We start from the raw sequence: 19,020 nt of genomic DNA on the forward strand, positions 1-19,020 counted from the left end.
CTATTAATCATAATCAAATTCATAACCACGTAATTGCAATTAAATCGCACCTAACATTAACATTTTTTATATATTTTTATATTGTAATTTCACAGTTAATCTCCAAATGAATGTAAAAACAACAAAGACAGTATTATATATTTTAAATATTTCATCTAACCAGTAGGAAATATACAGAAATTTAATAAAGTTATCAAACACTTCACAGTCTTCACTGCATAAATTTTAAATATAGATTAATCCTTATTAAATCTACAAAAGTTAAGTCAAGAGCAGTGAGTGATTTTCTCTTTGTCTTTTGTTCTGTGATTTACATTAATGACAGACAGCATCAGGTTTATTAGGCTACTGTCACTTTAAGATCTGAAGCACATGATGCAGATCTGACACCATGGACAACTCTTTATGGTCATTTAAGGCTTTTTTAAGCTCATTTAAGACTGTGCTTATGAGGATACCCGACAAGCATCCTCAAATATTTAAAATTGTGTGCAATCAGATTAAGGGTTTCAACAACTGTAAATAAATGCATACATACCTATTGTAGAAATCATCTCTGTAGTAATCATAATCAAATTCGTAACCACTGAAAGAGACAAAACAAAGGCACAATGTAAAGTGTGATTCACTATGACAAGAAAATGACAAAAATGGTGGAATTAGCCCCTTGATATAGACTTGTATTTGCAGCTAAACTGACACTGACAGATGTGACGCAGGAAGATTTTACACTTTGAACGCTAATCAATTTATACCCAAGATTTAAATGTGTAGAGACACTAATCAAACTCGTGCAAGTCAAATAATCCCCATCCATCTACGCGATCTTTAAACATCTTGCTGACAGGCATCTTCAGCCATCATAAATCATTCAGAGCTCCCAAACACAGTTACTCTTCAGTAACAGCAGCAATCGAAGTGGCTTAGCTTATTAATTAGAGAGAAATCTCCTGTTAGTTAGAATCAGACAGTGAGGCAGACATTCTCCAGTTTGTGTGTGACCCCTACTTGGATTTCATCCAGTAAACTTTGTGTGAACCCTTTTAGAGTAGCAGCACTTCCCTTCAGAAGACTTATAATGTCAACTGACAAGGTAAGCAACAGGGATTCTTCTTCTTCAGTCATTTTTATTTCATGTACAGTGCAGTGAAAGAGAATATGAAAACGCTATTTTGAATTATTTTACAACTTAAACTTTCAGCATGAAAATTAGAGGGAATAGTTAAACGGAAATTGAATATGAATTTCAGAATGTCTTGGTACCGTACTCTGTCTGCCTTCGCTTTAATACCTGGATTTTAAGCACTGGATCCAACATGAATAAAATCTGATAATCATGTTAAAAAGGGCATCTTGTGCTTTAAATGGAAGCAAAAACATTTGACCTTTTAACCCTTGTATTAACATTCGAATTCTGGGTACGACTTATGTTGTAGGTCAAATTGACCCTAACTGGATTCAATACAACAACAAAAAATAAACATGAGAACAAAATTATTTTTAGAAAGGCATTTAACAAATATTTTACAAAATTATAAACAGTATTGTAACTTTTTTTAATAATTGCAAATTTTGATTTTGTTTTATTTTTGTGTGCTTTCCTGAAGCTCAAACATTAGAGCATGGCGCTGGTAACGCCAAAATCATGCATTCGATTCCCAGCGTAATTAACGTTCTTGAATTGATACGCCTTCAACATATCGTACATTCCTTCGGGGGAAAAAAAAAAAGTGTCTAATTTGAGATTAAATGTTGACGAAACTGGTCCGCTGGTTAGTCCCGTTATCCAATCACATACACGGCTGAGATTGATCAATTGCTGATCAATGGATTTATTTGGTAAATGTGTTTCCATCGTAGTTTATGTGTCTTCTTATCCACCTCAATTGAGCAAATACATTTTTTATGCACATTTCTAGAACTTATGTGCATCTTTGCGGTTCCATTCAGCGTTTTTTTTAAATGCAATATCCCCAAAATGTGCATAAAAATAGCCAGATGGAAACATAGCTAATGATTAATTGTGCACGTAACATCAGGACAACTATTAAGGAAGCGAACAAGGTCAAACTTAATGCAATTGAGCATTTAAATACATGTCATGCATATTACGAATATCCTGTCAACTATAGAAAGTGGAGAAAGGATGATTTTGGGACCATTTCCAAAACACAACCTTATTATATTCCATTATTGGCATCTCCGTTCTTTTGACCATTTCATTCCAAACTAATTAGCATTCAAAGCTATTCTTTGTTGGTTTGCTCCTGTCGTACTCTCCTAATTAAGCCTATACCTCTGATTAAATAATGGATGGGTTGCGTTAGTCAATTTGAAATGCAAATCAAGACTTAATGAATTTCAAAAATACAATGAGAGCAAGAAATAAAGAATTAAAAACCCTGAATCAGCGCAAGTAAAATAAAATGTAACAAAAGAGAACCAAAATAAGCTACAGTCCATGAAAGGACACGCTTATGGCTCATAAGTAACCGAATTGGCAAAAATTCTTAAACTAATTAATGTTTCATTACTATTCTTTGCTATGTGCAAATAAAAGAAAAGAAAAAACATTTATGGCTGCAAACAGAAACATTGCTAATTCAGTAATTGTTTCATGGTCCAGTCACTATTTATTTAGCATTAGTTAGTATTTATTGCTTGCAATAAAATGCTCTAAATCCCCATAAAAGCTTGCCAATAAAGGAGTAAATGCCTAATACCTTTTCAAGCATTGATTTTTCACTCATTTCCTGCTTGGTTAGTTTCCACTGATGTGTCTGGAGCTTTTCGCTTCCTATAGGAGTTCAACAAGCTAACCGAACCTGTGAGACACAACTGCAACTTCAGCAATTGAATGAATGTGCTGATAAGACCACGGGTTGTTCTGTTATATAAACCTGATAATATGACAAATGTGCTGACGGCTTCATTCAGCCACACCAATCAGACTTTAATCCGCTCTACCTCAGCTCTCCTAACAAGGGTGCATGCAAGAACGGCGAAGGGATTTCATTTACACTGCAGTATGTTATCATCTGAAGTCAAATTCACACAGTCAGAGTGAGTTTTGTATATACAAGTATAGTCATATGTTGCCCTACTTCAATATATAAAAACACCCACCTGTAGACAGCAGTTAGGGGTCGTTTGGATCCCGGTTTAGGCCTGTAGGGTTTGGGCTCTCCGGCCATATTAATATCTGCAGAAACAGAAGAATTCAAAGTCAAACACCTGTAGAAATGAGTTCTCTTTGCATACTTACGGCCCGCCAGGGTTATAATCGTTACCAAAAACTAGAACTATTAAAAACATGGTTGCACTTTATTTTACAGTAGGCCAACGTACCTTAAAAGTGCTGGTTAATATAAGGTTAATCCATGGGTTAAGGTTAGGATTAGGGGTAGGTTCAGGGTTAGTACCTAGTTATTGTAATAATACTAATAATACATATAATAATAATAATAATAACAATAAATAATAATAATAATAATAATAATGTACATAGTATGTACATGGGGAACAGGACTGTAAAATAAAGTGCTACCAATAACATGTCTGTTAATTAAAGCAGAAATAAAATATAAATTAGTTGAAAAAATTTAACTAAATGAAAATTAGAAATGTTGCCTTGGTAATAAACTGAAATATGTTGAAGGGTAACACTTTATTTTACAGTGTCCTTGTTACGTTACATGTACTTACTACAGTTTTACTAACCCTAAACCAAACCCTTATCCTAACCCTATGGTAAGTACATGTTGTTAATTATTATTACTCAGAACTTAAATGTATTGATTACACTAACAAGGACACCTTAAAATAAAGTGTAACCAGTTGAAGCACTCAAATTATTAACTGGAAACTAAAATGTAAAACTGAAATAAATATTTATTTATACAGCAATATTTAAAATAAATATATAAAACTAATAAAATGACAAAAAGGCATAACAATTTAAAAGAATTTAACAAAAATTAACATGAAAACTAAACGCATAAAATAAAAGCAGATTCAAAATATTAAACTATAATAAAAAAATTATAAAAATAAAATAACACTGGTTCACACAAAGGACGATAGCTATAACGATAAAGATATAATAAAAAAAATTGTTCTAAATAAAATAACACTGGTTCACACAAAGGACGATAGCTATAACGATAAAGATATAATTAAAAAAAAAAATCTAAATGTAAAAGAACAGCAGAGTCCACACCACAACTATAATGATAACAACAAAGAGGAATGACACCGTCAGAATCGCTTTCAAAACTATTTTTTTCCAGCTGATTAAAGTTAAGGTTGTCGGTTCTGTTTTTCAAACCACGACTATAAGCAAATAAATTCATGCAGCCTTTAATGACTCAAGCATGGTGGGTAGAACAATGTGGTGCCCGTTTGAGGTTTAGTAAATAATTGGTACCTGGGATTGTAAAACAAGAAATATATCATATAATATATAATCTCTAAAAAATGTGTGCAATATACCTCTTGAATGAGATTTCTATGAGAAATGCAGTCCATTAGAAATACAATTCACATATAGCAGGCAAACCGAACTTTCTTATAAGGGAACATTTTGTGAAAAGGAATTTCATGCAAATAGCTGATAGCAGCAATGGTTCATTCACACCATATTGCTTTACGAAATTCAAAATATTCTGCTTGAAAAGTATGCTTTGGCTTTCTTGTATCTCTAAAATAAATGCAACATGGTTTGGTATCCTGTTAACTAATGCAATGACATTCATACATTTTTAAGTGTGTCCAAGTACATTTTTTGTGTTGTGCATGCTCAAATCTGCAGGCTAAAGTGTGACACCAACAGATTTCAGTCAATTTTGTGCAATTTGTAATCCACAGAGCTCATCTTTAAAGGAGCTGTAGATAAAAACTTGAAAAAAAAAAAAACTTAATTTCCCTGCTGCAGTAAAAGAAAGAAGGGATGAATAGGAAGAGAAGGAATGATGAAGCACTTGACATTGGTGCATCTATATGTACATTAAAGCATTTCTTATCAAACCATCATCCTTGAACGATAGCACATAAAGCACAGAACATCTGTGAGAATTATCTCCACCATCTGACCCTCACTACCCAGCACTCCTCCATCACAAAAACACACCAGCGCTGCAATACAAGGGGATTCAGGGGGGAAACTCTGCCATAGCAATGCTTTAAGATGAATGCGATATGGTTACAGTCACATCTTGTACTGTAGCTCTGAAATCTCACACTGATAGTGGAAGTACTTTCAGCTGTGAAGATTATGCAGGTTCCTGCTCCTTAAACATTTTTAATCAAATAAATAAATAAATATCTACTATAATATGAAAAACAAGCATGTGACTAAATTTATTTAAATATTATAAATATGTTTGGTAACACTTTACAATAAGGTTTCACTTGTTAACATTTGTTATTTACATTACATACAGTTAACATGACCTAAAAACAAACAATACTTCTGCAGCATTTATTAATCTTAGTTAATCTCAACATTTACTAATACATTATTAAAATCAAAAGTTGTATCTATAAATATTAGTTATTTTTATCAACTAGCATTAACAAAGATTAATAAATGCGATGAAAATATATTGCTTCTTGTTAGTTCATGCATTAACTACTGTTAATAAATGAGACGTTAAAGCTACAATATGTAAGATTTTTGAAGTAGAATATCCCCAAATCACTTAAACATTGTGATATATTTCCTGCAGTTGTGTACTTACAATATCCCAAAAGTTCCCAAAGATTTTTAATTTCAGAGAAATTCCAATTTTAAATAATGGCTCGTGCCTGTCCCACTTGTCACCCGTCAATGACGTAATATCCGCGTCATCCCTGGTTTCCGCTCGTACTGCCACAGTAACCATGGCGACAGACGTGAACACCTGCGTTACGTCTAGCGGCACGCTCACGCTGTTGTTGTTTCGTTCAAAATTATGGACCATGGCAAGCAGACTTTGGGACAAAAGGAGAACTAAACGAGGATTAATATCAGCAGCGTGGCGTTTTCGAGATGCCGAGAGCTCCACGTCCGTGACTAACTTCGACTTGACAGAGATACGCAAATGAAGAGGTGAGCAAATATACATAAAACTAATCAATGTTATATAGCTCAACATGATGAAATGTTAGAATATGATCAGTATGTTATTCTAATGTTGATCTAGCTTACTGCTATACAGATAAACTAACACATAGAATAACATTATAATTTAACACACTCAAATGCAGTTTAGTGTGATAGTGTAGACCAAGTGAAACGGCTCTGAGTTACCTCACAAGTTTTTAATTTGGCTAATAAACTGACCTGTGTGACTGAGTATTATTCAGCACTTGCGGGTAAGTTAGTAAGGTAGAAGGAAATGAAATTATTCCTTTATATCCGCGGGACTCGCATGTGGTTAGCGACCCCTAGCGGCAAAAAAAAAAATACATACTGTAGCTTTAAAGGGTTAGTTCACCCAAAAATGAAAATTCTGTCAGTAATTACTCACCCTCATGTTGTTCCAACCCCGTAAGACCTTCGTTCATCTTCGGAACACAAATTAAGATATTTTTGATTAAATCTGAGAGCTGGATCACTCCTCCATAGGCTTCTATAGACGTTATAACTTGCTGGCCCAGAAAATGCATTAAAGACATCGTTAATATAGTCCAAGTGACTCCAGTGGCTCAATCTTAAGTTTATAAAGCGACGAGAATACTTTTTGTGTGCAAAAACAAACAAAAATAACGACTTTATTCCACTATTCATTTCCTTTTCTCTGGGCCTCGAGTTTTTTCACGTAGTGTTTAAGCGCAGCGCGTCTGTGTTGCACGTCACCACGTAGGCTCACAATTGGCCGACGCTGGTCATGTGGTGATGCGTGGTGACGTGCAACACAGACGCGCTGCGCTTAAACACTACGTGAAAAAACTCGAGGCCCAGAGAAAAGGAAATGAATAGTGGAATAAAGTCGTTATTTTTTTTGCGCACAAAGTATTCTCGTCGCTTTATAAACTTAAGATTGAGCCACTGGAGTCACTTGGACTATATTAACGATCTCTTTAATGCATTTTCTGGGCCAGCAAGTTATAACGTCTATAGAAGCCTATGGAGGAGTGATCAGCTCTCAGATTTCATCAAAAATATCTTAATTTGTGTTCTGAAGATGAACGAAGGTCTTACGGGGTTGGAACAACATGAGGGTGAGTAATTACTGACAGAATTTTCATTTTTGGGTGAACTAACCCTTTAAGTGTTACCATATTTGTTTTTTATAAATACATTTCTAATAATACTAATAACAAAACACAATGGCAATGTTAAAATAAAAAACACGCATACTGCTTAATGTATACCGCACAGTATGTATACTATCTACAATTTAAATAGAAATGTAGTTTGCCGTTTTAAAGATTCCAGTCACATTCGAAAACACAATTTTAAAATGATAGCAGCAAAACAAGCAAACAAGGATATATTTGTTGCAATGTTTACAAAGCCTGTTGCGACTGGTGTTATAGGATCAAATCGAGAGGATAAAATATGACAGGAAACATGAAGCCTTTTCAGAAAGCATTTTCTTGCAGAAATCCTGTTATATATGCTGATCTGGTGTAAATGCTCAAGCACATCGGCTCACGGAGTGACTCACACACGGTCTAGCCAAACTCACTCCAGACAGCAGAATAAGCATCATGCTTTTAGGAGAAATCAGGTTCCGATTTTCATTTGATAAAGCATCTGTTTGCTTGCTTCAGATGTATGCGTCACCTGTGCAAGGGTATCTGTCCAATAAAGGAAAGAGATGCGGCAGAGTGACATCTATTTTTCATTTTTACGCTGATTGATGGTAGTCACAAAAGGGTCATAGCTGTGGACACGAGGGAAATTTCTCATTTCATCTGCATCCGCTCATTGGAATTTGTAATGGTTGCCTGGAGACAGGCCGAGCCGAGAGGAGCTCTCCGTGGTCCTGAACCCTGGGCTGGCTGAGGGGGGGGGGAGTGGCTCTTTTTCACTGTTTGGATCGAAACATCATGAAAGCTTTCCATTGAGACGGGTACTCACAAAGAGACATCCGCAGCATCTGAAACAAGCCCTATTTTCAAAGGAGATACCAAGGTCTTTATTCACAAACATTTTTTTATTTAACATAAGCAGTGTTTAGAGTGGTTCCGAAAAGTAAAATAAAAAAAATAACGAATGACATGAATGTCACTGCATGGGATAAAATGATCAAACTGAGTGGTATTTATTCATTTTAAAGAAAGCACAAGCACACTTTTCAGGCAGTTCACTAAAAGATTGGCTCCAAATGATAAAAAAAATATATATATTCAATATATACACCTCATGAGTGTAACAATTTTAACCTGACAGGCAACAACCCTCAAGAACGAAAACCTGCTTTTGATTTGTTGTGTTGGTTCTCTCTGTATATCATGCTCTTTTTTTCCTTCTCTATCAAGAACAACTTGCATCTTCCACGACCTTGTCCGATCTCTTCTCAGTTTGACCTTACAAACACAGCTGTGTACAACCATTAATCACAAAAATCTTGCAATTACTGTGGCAGACTATGCAAAAAAAGAAATACACAGAGGGTTCACTGAGAGGAAATGATGAGGTCAGTATCTACTCTGAATCTCTGGTTTATTAAAGTCCCCCATTATGCTTTTCCGGATGTTACCTTTCCATATAATTACCATATTCGGATATTACCATAAAACTGACACTATAGTAAATGTTCTTTATCACTGTGAATCAGATGTTTCCAACACACACTGTAAGTGGTAGACTAATCACAACAGACTGGGCCATCTGACCAATCTGACCAATCAGAGCAGAGTAGACTCTCAGAAAGGAGGGGCTTAGAGAAACCATTTCAGACACTGTGAGAAAAGACATCAGATGCACCTAAAGCTATAGAAGACCTCCAAAACAAAATTAGGAACCTTTAAAACAGCATTTTAACAGGTTTGTTCTGGTATGGTCGTGGACATCAGGGAAACTGAAAATGATGCAACTAACCATATATGTATATACCCATACACAGTTGGATAGCAATATAAATAGGCTTTTAAAATTAGGAGAAACACCTTCAGTTATGCATCTAATCAAACTCTATTGTATTTTGTTCACTAGGCAATATGGCTAACACTACTGCAATTTTTGTCCCAGTGTGTGTTCAGTAAATCACACTTCTACACATGATAATGTATTTACAAAATGGTAATTTTCCTATTCAGCCAATGTCATGCAATTCTGCATACTGGGGGGACTGTGCAGTTCACTATAATATGCAATTCATGGTCACACCTTGACGTCCATTGTAAAACAATTCAAGAACCACTGTATTAAGATGCAAGCATTTCTGAGATCAAAATACTTGAAGTCCCCCTAGGTGAAAATCAAGCTTTTAATGTTGTTTATATGTCCATGTGGTGTTTTTAATATGCTTGACAAACCATGTGCAGATTCATAATTCAACCACTGCTGAGTATTTTCTCCTTAAAACTGCGGTGAACCAAACTACCTTGTAACCAATCAGGTCAACGCGTGATCGTCAACGAGTGGATCTCTGAGCTGGTGTGAGTGAGTGGAGGCGGGGCTAATTTGCATATTCATAGAACCACGTATACTAATTAAGGCAAGGGTTTAGAGTTACATTCAAGCTATTATAAGGCATGAATCATTTTATTTTCAAGGAAAAACGTTTAAATGTGTCATTTTGGTGATCAAAGATGAGTTTTAAGGGATAAAATGTTTGACTACTGGGGAACTTTAAATGGTTTCTTAGAAAAGGAGAGAGAGAAGTGGTGACTGGTGAAACTGAAATATGTGCAGAATGAATGGGGAGTGAATGGAATCAAACTACTTAAATTTAAAGTGACGCTTGTGCACTTTTATTCTGTTCTCAACTGGAATGTAGTGGAGGAAATAAGTCTGTGCATTATACCATGCACTTACAATGCAATGTAACGCAATAATAAAATTCTGATCTTTAATTTATTTAAATCCATCCATCCATCCATCCATCCATCCATCCATCCATCCATCCATCCACCCACCCCAGCTGGGTGCTGATTTATCCTGAGTTGCCATCTGTTTTGCTGCTTGCTAAAGAGAAGAGCAAGCAGACTGCTACTTACAGCCAAACCTTCATTTTCTTCCACTTAGCACACTGTCACATCTGAAAGTCACAGTGAAAGTAAGGTATACACACACACACACACACTGTGTCTCTCTCTCTCTACCAGCCATAGACTCTGCAACATCTCCATAGGACATCTGTTTAAATCCTGATATTCAGCAGGAGGTATACCTATAATTAAGTTGATGCATTTGATATGTGTAGTGTATGTTCATCTTTCTCACTGTTCTCTCAAGAAAACACAGCATCTAGTCTCATCTACTTTTAAGGAGCCATTTATAAATTGACAACCCCTGATTAAAAGGGCAGCATGCTGCGAACATCTTGTTTTGTCTTCTACGGATGAAAGCAAGTCGAATGGTTTTGCAACAACATGAAAGTGAGCAAATTATGATAATATTCATTTTTGGATGAACTTTTCCTTTAAAGGAACACTCCACCGTTTTTTTAAATAGGGCTTATTCACTTTCTTTCCTACATTTAGATAGGTGGGCAAATGCATTTTTGTCTCAGTGCATGCATTGTTTTAGTTTGACAGGGTCGGCGCTAGCTTAGCTTAGCACAATGAATGGAATCCTTTGTTGCCAGCTAGCATGTCCTGAGTAAAAGTGATATAAAAAAAATTAAAAAATCCACCTAATTACTTCTTGTGGCCTGCGTATTCACAACAAGTACAAATAGTGATGCAGATTAACACTAGGCGATTTCCTAGGCAGATATTGACTTATATATTAAGGACTATATTAGGGGGAAGCACAGGCGAAGCACTGCTACTTGGGCGTGATATCTCTGCGCCCAAGTAGCAGTGCTTCACCTGTGCTTCCCCCTAATATAGTCCCAAGTCAATATCTGCATAGAAAATCACCTAGTGTTAATCTGCATCGCTATTTGTACTTGTTGTGAATACGCAGGCCACAAGAAGTAATTAGGTGGGTTTTGAAAAAATTTTATATCACTTTTACTCAGGACATGCTAGCTGGCAACAAAGGATTCCATTCATTATGCTAAGCTAAGCTAGCGCCGACCCTGTCAAACTAAAACAATGCATGCACTGAGACAAAAATGCATTTGCCCACCTATCTAAATGTAGGAAAGAAGGTGAATAAGCCCCATTTCAAAAAACGGTGGAGTGTTCCTTTAACAGAAAATGTAGCGACCACGAAAGGGTCTATATGCAGAGATTTTCCGCAGAGTTGAATGTGGCTTACTTATGCATTCATTTAAAATTCCTTTACTGACCTAATTAAATGTTTCACGTCTGGCAACACTCATCTGCGCAGACCTCTCAAACAAGGACTGCTTTATTTCTTGAAGTTGAAGTTGCATCTATTACAGTATGACCAAGTCATCCAGCCCTAAATCTGAAGTAACCTCTGTAACATAACTCTGCTGCAGACAATATGAAGCCCAAAACATCAAGCACAAACTTTAAATGAGTAAATAATGAAGCACTGCAGGCGCCTGAGGGTTTGGGGTGTTAACGGGCTTATAGCCGGTGATCAGACGCATATGGCGAGATGTGAGCAGCTACAGCAAACATAAACATCTCCCGTGCGGATTCTCTCTGATAATCCAGCCGTATGAAACGATCATGCCTTTTGATGATAATCGGGCTGAGGAATTTTCCTTTGCACTAAATCAGTTACAGCAAAATATCCAGACAAAATCCTGTTTCCATGCTTTGAACCACAGATCAGCGAGAGATTTTAGATCCAAACCACAGTATTCATCGTCCAGCTAGGATTTAAAGACTTTGAAGTTAGGATCGTGATGTGATGAGTAGCAATGCTGTACATGAAGTAAAACAAAGGGAGGAAAAAAGAAAATGAAAAAAAGATTACAGTAAAAACCTGTTCATTATATGACTATAAAATTATCATAGAGACAATACATGTACTTTTACGTAAAAAAATGAGTAACACTTTATTTTACAGTGTCTGTTACATGTAGTTACTATAAATTATGCATAATTACATGCAACTAACCCTAAACCAAACCAAACCTTAATCCTAACAAGTACAGAAATACAAGGTATTGCCACAATTGCCCATTTCTGTCAACCACAGCTGCCAATTTTTACTCTAAATTAAACAGAATTTTGTGGAAGTGCACACCATTTTATAATGGAGGAATTTAGTTCATAAACTAGAGTATTTGAACCAGAAAACCGATCAAGAGCCCTTGCATTGGGCTTGTTGCTCGAAATAGCCTGCCTTCTGCTTGACTGGGATTTCCACAAAATTGAGAACGGGAACCACATAGTGACAGAAAGCACATGTCTTAGTCTTGGGGAAGCTCAATCTTTTTCCATTTACAACCCAAGGACTCTTTATTATTTTTGACTGGATGTCTCATACAGCTTTTCCACTCATTCTTTGTTCTCCTGACACTGCTGAAATAATCCGTCTGATATAGCACTAGTAAGAAATCTGCCATACACCTATAGCTGGAATTGAATTGCACCAACAGGTACAACAGCTGGGCTGTGTGAATTTACATGATCAGAGCAGGAAGCAATGAATTACACAATTAAGTGATGTTGACAGATCTAATATGACTAATATATTTATGATGCAGCTGCGCACTTAGATGAAATAAATCAATTAACTAACAAGAACATCTCAATAAGAGGAGTTTAGTTAGGATTAAACAAACTATACTCTAGTACGAATATCAATAAAGCTTGCGCAAATACAAAAACATGAGCGTTATATTACCATTCTCTCAAAATGGAAATGCCATTTTGACTGCCAGTGCCTATGCAAATCCATTTTGTTTGAGGCCAGAGGACAAGCATCTATAAGGAGCTCTTGTGAAATGTAAACAGCTGTTGGGAGCAAATCCACACTCATCAGCGTCACAGCCCCATTCCTCACAGCCCAGTGGGTCGGGGATGACCAGGTCAAATCCATCCGTCAGTGGTGCATTGTGACTCTGAGATCTATAAACCTGCACTGACAGGGTTATCACACGGCAGACAACAGGCCCAGTGAGAACAGCTATTATGAACTGGGAGATTTCATTAGAATTAAATAAAAATGGTGCAATTAAATATCTTTATTAGTAGTAACTGAGCAGTAAAAACAGCTCTGGTATTCTATTTAGATCATTTTTATAAGCCGTCGCCTCCTAATCCACATCTGAATGTCAGGAGGGACACAAAGTAATGTGGGGCTGTTCATAAATTTAGAAATGTCTACTTTTAGAACGAGCTAGTTTTAGGAGTCTTATGCATGTCAAAGATGCAGATATAGCTGCTGTTTAATATAAGAATTTGCATAGATGATTATGCACGGTTACGTTCACACAGCAGCTGAATATGGTTGTCACTCTGCTTTAGGATGCCATATGGTCACAGTTTAGGTATTAAAGAGTGACAACCACATTTAAGAAACAAACTGACTACCTTAAATGCTGCACTATAAATAATAAAAATATAAATAATGCACTATAAAATGTAAGTAATCATCACAAGATCAAGATGAGCTCATTAAAGCAGCATGCATAAAAATGATTGTAACCATCTAAACTAAAATTAACAGAAAAGTAAAGCAGACTATCCTCATAACACACATTATTATGTGCACAAAGCCACTGTTTAACATGCATCTCAAGAGGTTTAGTTACTGATAATAGATTATCTGCATAGATCGATCACGACGATGATGGTGATGACGGTGATTACGAGGAGGAGGAGGAGAAAGAGGAGGACAATGAATGGTCATGAAAGGAATTATTAAGAGATTTTTTATGACGCTTTAAATTGCTCAATTGATCCTGGCTCAATGTAACATTAGAGGAGAACAATGACAGTCCATTTACTCAAGATGAATCATTTCAGCTCCTGAATAGCCCAAAATACCAAAACATCCATCATCCATCATGCTTCAATTATATACACAATACAGTTGACAAGGGTTTCAATAGGTAACACAATCACACATGCGATCACTTAAAACACATGGTGCGTTCCGATTGACAGGGTCCCTAGTACGCAGTGTTCATTGCTCCCTACTGCTAAACATGTTTATTAGACTTTATTGTCTAATTAAAACATATTTAATTGACTATTGCAGCTATTCAATTACTATTAACAGATTTAAAGCTGTACTGTAATTGTCATTCATTATGAAAATTATGGATCATTATGGTTCTTCATTAACGGTCTTAATAATAGTAGCGGTCTCATCTTGTGTATTTTATTTCCCACGCGCAGCTGCATAATAAACATTCCTGAGGTAAATAAAGTAAATAAATGCAGATAGTCTGTCTTGTTGGCAGAGGCTATTTACACTAACTCCGCCCACTGAAGTCTGGTTGGGCCAGACAACATTACATTAGATGCTATGTTGTCAACAGAAGCAATGGTGTAGGGGTAAAGCGAGTTGCAGAAAGCTTTGACGCAAATCAACCCGTGTACGAATTTGCCTTTTGCTGAACTTCCTTTTCTCATCACATATAACACATCTAGTGATGGGTCATTCATGAACATGTCACGTGACAAATGAACGAAAGACTCGGAAGGTAAAGTAATTGTTTATGTTTCCTGTAAATTATTTTTTACTGCATTATAATGATTTCTTGATTCAGAATATCAAGATTGCGTAAGAGGATATGTTTGGGGAATTTGGCTGCTAAAAGTATTACATTTAAAGCCACTTAAATGAACGAAATGACTCGAAAAAAGATTCGTTCAATTTGATGAACGAGATCGAACAAGAGAGTCAGTAAAATGATCCGAACTTCCCATCACTAAATCAGAAAGGCATTTATTTTCAATAAAAAGTGCCCTTCAAACTGAACATGTTCGCTCCCTTCAGGTTGGATTTTTTTTTTTTTTTTTTTACTATGGAAGTCAATGGGGTCCATCAACTGTTTGGTTACCGACATTTTTAAAATATCTTCTTTTGTGTTCAGCAGAAAAAAGAAATTCATACAGGTTTGAAACAACTTGAGGGTGAGTAAATGATGACAGAATTTTTATTTTTGGGTGAACTATCCCTTTAACATTCTGTCATAATTTACCCACCCTCAATTTATTCCAAACCTTTATGAATTTCTTTCTTCTGCTGAACACAAACTAAAATATTTTAAAGAATGTTGGTAATCAAACAGTCAGTGGCACCCATTGACTTTCATAGTAGGAAAACTAATACTATTGAAGTCAATGGCTTCCATCAACTATCTGGTAACCAACATTCTTCAAAATATCTTCTTTTGTGTTCAACAAAAGAAAGAAACTCATACAGGTTTGGAACAACATGAGGGTGAGTAAACGATGACAACGATGATTTTTGGGTGAACTGTCCCTTTAAGATGGCGGAGTAGCCTACCCTGAGAAGTCCACTTACGGTCGACTGGAACGCACCTACGGCTTCAACTGAATCTAACATCAGCATTATGAGGATGTTTCTTATCTTTCTGATGTGACATGCGCCTGTAGACATGTGTATCTCTACTACTCATGCACAGCACTGAGAATTTACCAACATGCAACTGAACCGAACAGGTGAGAATGACGTGGAAGAAATACAAATATACATGCCGTTGTTTACCAATATTAAGCTTTGCATGACTAGTTGCGAGTTTATGCTAATAAAGAGACATGCACTGAATGCAAAACAACACATTCTCAAAGTTACACTGATGGTCGTAAACTCACACCGGTGATTTCGACGTTTCCCTTTAAACATGGTCATTCTGAACGGCTCCAGTTTGACGGCTTGAAAATCCTGCTCGCGCTCGGGAAGATTAGACCGAACCTCAGCTGCGAATTTGAACAAACAGAAACAGATCTGCTTTTTTCTAAAGGTAAGAAAACGAGACCAACGAACCAACAGACGCTACCATTACTGTGGTCTAGAAAGGGGGTGCTTATATCTAGATAAGAGGCGGCTCCATCAACGGTGAAGACTTGTTCAATGATATTCATGATACGGTCATTTAGGATTGGACGCAAGCACGCGACGTCAGCACTAGCGATTAATATTCAAGATCCAGTCTTCCTCATTGGAAGGTTACCAAGGAACGTCAGCACGTTCTCATTAATATTCATGTACCTTCGCTATGGTAGGATTTGTCATTTCAACAAATCTAGATTCAATGAACTCGCATGTTACGATAATTTATTAATTTTCTTCTATTTAGCAGTAACGCCGATTAGTAATAATTGCATGCACCTATTTAAGTAATAGACCAAAAAGTAATAATAGTCCTACATTATGACAAATATTATTATAAGCCATTAAAGTAGGCCTATAGTTTATGCAAAATAATAATTAATAATTTAAAATAATAGACTAAATTATTATCTATGTCTCTTGACATTTTTCCTCATTTATAAAAGTGTTAGATTTCCCAGAACCTCTCAGTTCTGGGATTTTAATAATAACTTAAATAAAAATAAAAAATCAATTAATTTAATATTTATGTGTACAATTTGTAATTTTTTAAACATTTATTTCAACAACAACAAAAATAGTGTCTGCAATATCAATAGGCCTACTGCAGTCTTCATTACACATGAGATGTCTTTTCTCCAAAAGCTAAAAAGTGTGATACAATATTCAAATCCATGCCAGAATGCCTGAGTTTCTCAGAAAAAGGAAAGAAAAGCTGCCAGTATCCAATTTCATCACAAACTGGCATCACTCTCTCCTCACATTCAGGATTATTAATATGATCCAAACATTTGCATAGAGTTACATAAAACCCTCAGGTTAGGTGCTGGGACCAAATGAGATGCAATCATGCCTGCTTTTCCTTAAAAAAAAAAACCCACACACACAATTTTCATCTCTGTGAATCACGATCTTGATTGTGATCATATTCTTTTCTGCTGCAAGGGACTGTGTTGTTAAGGAGACAGAGAAAGAAAATGTACAGTCCTACACTTCTAATAATGTGTGATTTATTCAGTTAGCTGTCAGTGAGTCCATGGCTATCAGTGTGTGGGTTGTTTCTGACCAAAATAGCATCGAAAATGTACTTTTCCCGATCCGACTGAGAAAGATACCAGAACAATGCTTGGCAATATCTGCATATCCTGACCTACTTTAAACATGACCAATTACTGCGCTTTTAATAAGGCAGGAGCAATTAAAGGTTTTCTATAATATCATCAACATGTCCAAATGATCTCATTTGAAAGTGCATTTTTATATGAACATAATATTGATCTTTTAACAGAAGTGAAAACAGCTCTGACTTGAAGTAACTGAAAATAAGAGAGAAAGAGGGGTGCAAATTAATGAACATCTGGATATTTGTATATTTTGAGAAATATCTTGTGGAAAATAAGCGTTTTTTGATCTCTCACACACACACACACACACACACACACACACACACACACACACACACACACACACACACACACACACACACACACACATATATATTAAAAGCTCTTAAATTAATACATGATGTTAGCTAACTGCATGATTTCCATTATCTTAGAACTGTACATTTCTGATATATGGACACATATATTATCTTGCAGTTGAACACAGTCACCTCTGATAACAGATCACTCTAAATTGTAATAAAGACTCGTGGATTTTCTGTAAAGCTGCTTATATCAAACATCTGTATAGCATGTATGTAGACAGTTGCAGGAAAATTGGAAACACAACATTGCCATCTTCTGGATAATGCAATGCAGCGCCTTTAATAAATCACAAAGAAGAGAAAATGTTGGAGAATATCATGTTGATGTGATTTGAGGTGTTGAGGTGTAAAGATATATGAAATCTCAAGTTGATATATTCTTTAATGATCTTTAATTAGGAACAGTTCAACCCCCAAATGTTCTTATAGTTTAGTCATGTAGTGTAGTAGTAGTCATCTCAAACCGGAATGACTTTCTGTCCTCTGTTACACATGGAAGGAGTGATTTTGTAGAATGTTTTGGCCATTTTGTTCCATATAATAAAAGTGAATTGAAATGAGACAGTCAAGCTCAAAAAAAAAAAAAAAAAAGGAATGACAATTTTTTTGGTGACCTATCCCTTTAAGTTAAACGTGTATTGAAGCAGATGTATTCAATAATTACATTTTTATTTATTACATGCAGCAGGAACTGACAAAATAAGCAATAGACCTTTAAAAGATGATAGAATTTGCCTTCCCCCCCCCTCACAGATGTTATTCCAGTGAAGAAATGCAGTTCACTGATGCTCAACATTCATATTCAAAGTGGAAACATGTTGGACACATGCTCTAAAAACAGCCTGTGACGAGTTTCTTCTGATTGTGTATTTATCTGCGAGAACTAGTGACATTAAAAAGCCTACCTAAATTAGCTTAATGGTTGTAAATGGATAAAGGGATGATTTATAGCTGAAAACAACCTCATAATGGGACTAGAGTGCACAAAATCACATGACAACACTGAAATGCTACTTAAACAGTCATTGAAGTCTGACTGATTTAATGGAGTGTCATATCGCTTGCAGTCAGTCATCTGACCACACACACACACACGTGAATATCCCAACGAATAATGGCTCTGGAAAATAGGAAAATAGAGAAAGCATCAAGCATGGAATCCTATTTGCACATTTTATTTCTCTTTAGGGGTCTTTCTCGATCATATCCATTCTATTCCACCCAACCGGGATGCTTCCTTCAAATAATAGAAGTCATAATGAAGAGCGTATTGTTCCCTTTTGCTCAGTTCAGTGGAGCTGATATCCACCATGATGGCACACAGTGCTGGATTAATGGAGTGTGCTTGATGGATGGTACATCGCACCGCACTACAGTCAATGACAGTCTCACGGCAATGCAGGAAAGGAAAGGTGTAGAGATTTAGACGGCATCTGGTATTAAAGGAATAGTTCATGCTAAAAATCAAATCTGATTT

At 36.0% G+C, this 19,020-nt stretch overlaps 1 protein-coding gene across 6 annotated transcripts in view; it reads right to left on the reverse strand.

The window, feature by feature from the left end:
* LOC309509136 (RALY RNA binding protein like) overlaps window positions 1–19,020 on the reverse strand; it is a gene marked incomplete at its 5' end in the record, with an annotated part of 138,756 nt that overhangs the window by 11,234 nt on the left and 108,502 nt on the right. For 5 of the 6 annotated variants that reach the window (XM_082183702.1, XM_082183701.1, XM_082183698.1 and 2 more), the window contains 2 exons: window positions 539–586; window positions 3,127–3,202. In XM_082183702.1, the coding sequence (XP_082039828.1) occupies window positions 539–586; window positions 3,127–3,202 (124 nt within the window). Of the gene's footprint in view, window positions 1–538; window positions 587–3,126; window positions 3,203–15,816; window positions 16,054–19,020 lie in introns of those variants that run through there. The other variant, XM_082183703.1, reaches the window with a different exon arrangement.

The sequence above is a fragment of the Leuciscus leuciscus genome (assembly GCF_965113295.1).
Source record: "Leuciscus leuciscus genome assembly, chromosome: 11".
Taxonomy (NCBI): domain Eukaryota; kingdom Metazoa; phylum Chordata; class Actinopteri; order Cypriniformes; family Leuciscidae; genus Leuciscus; species Leuciscus leuciscus.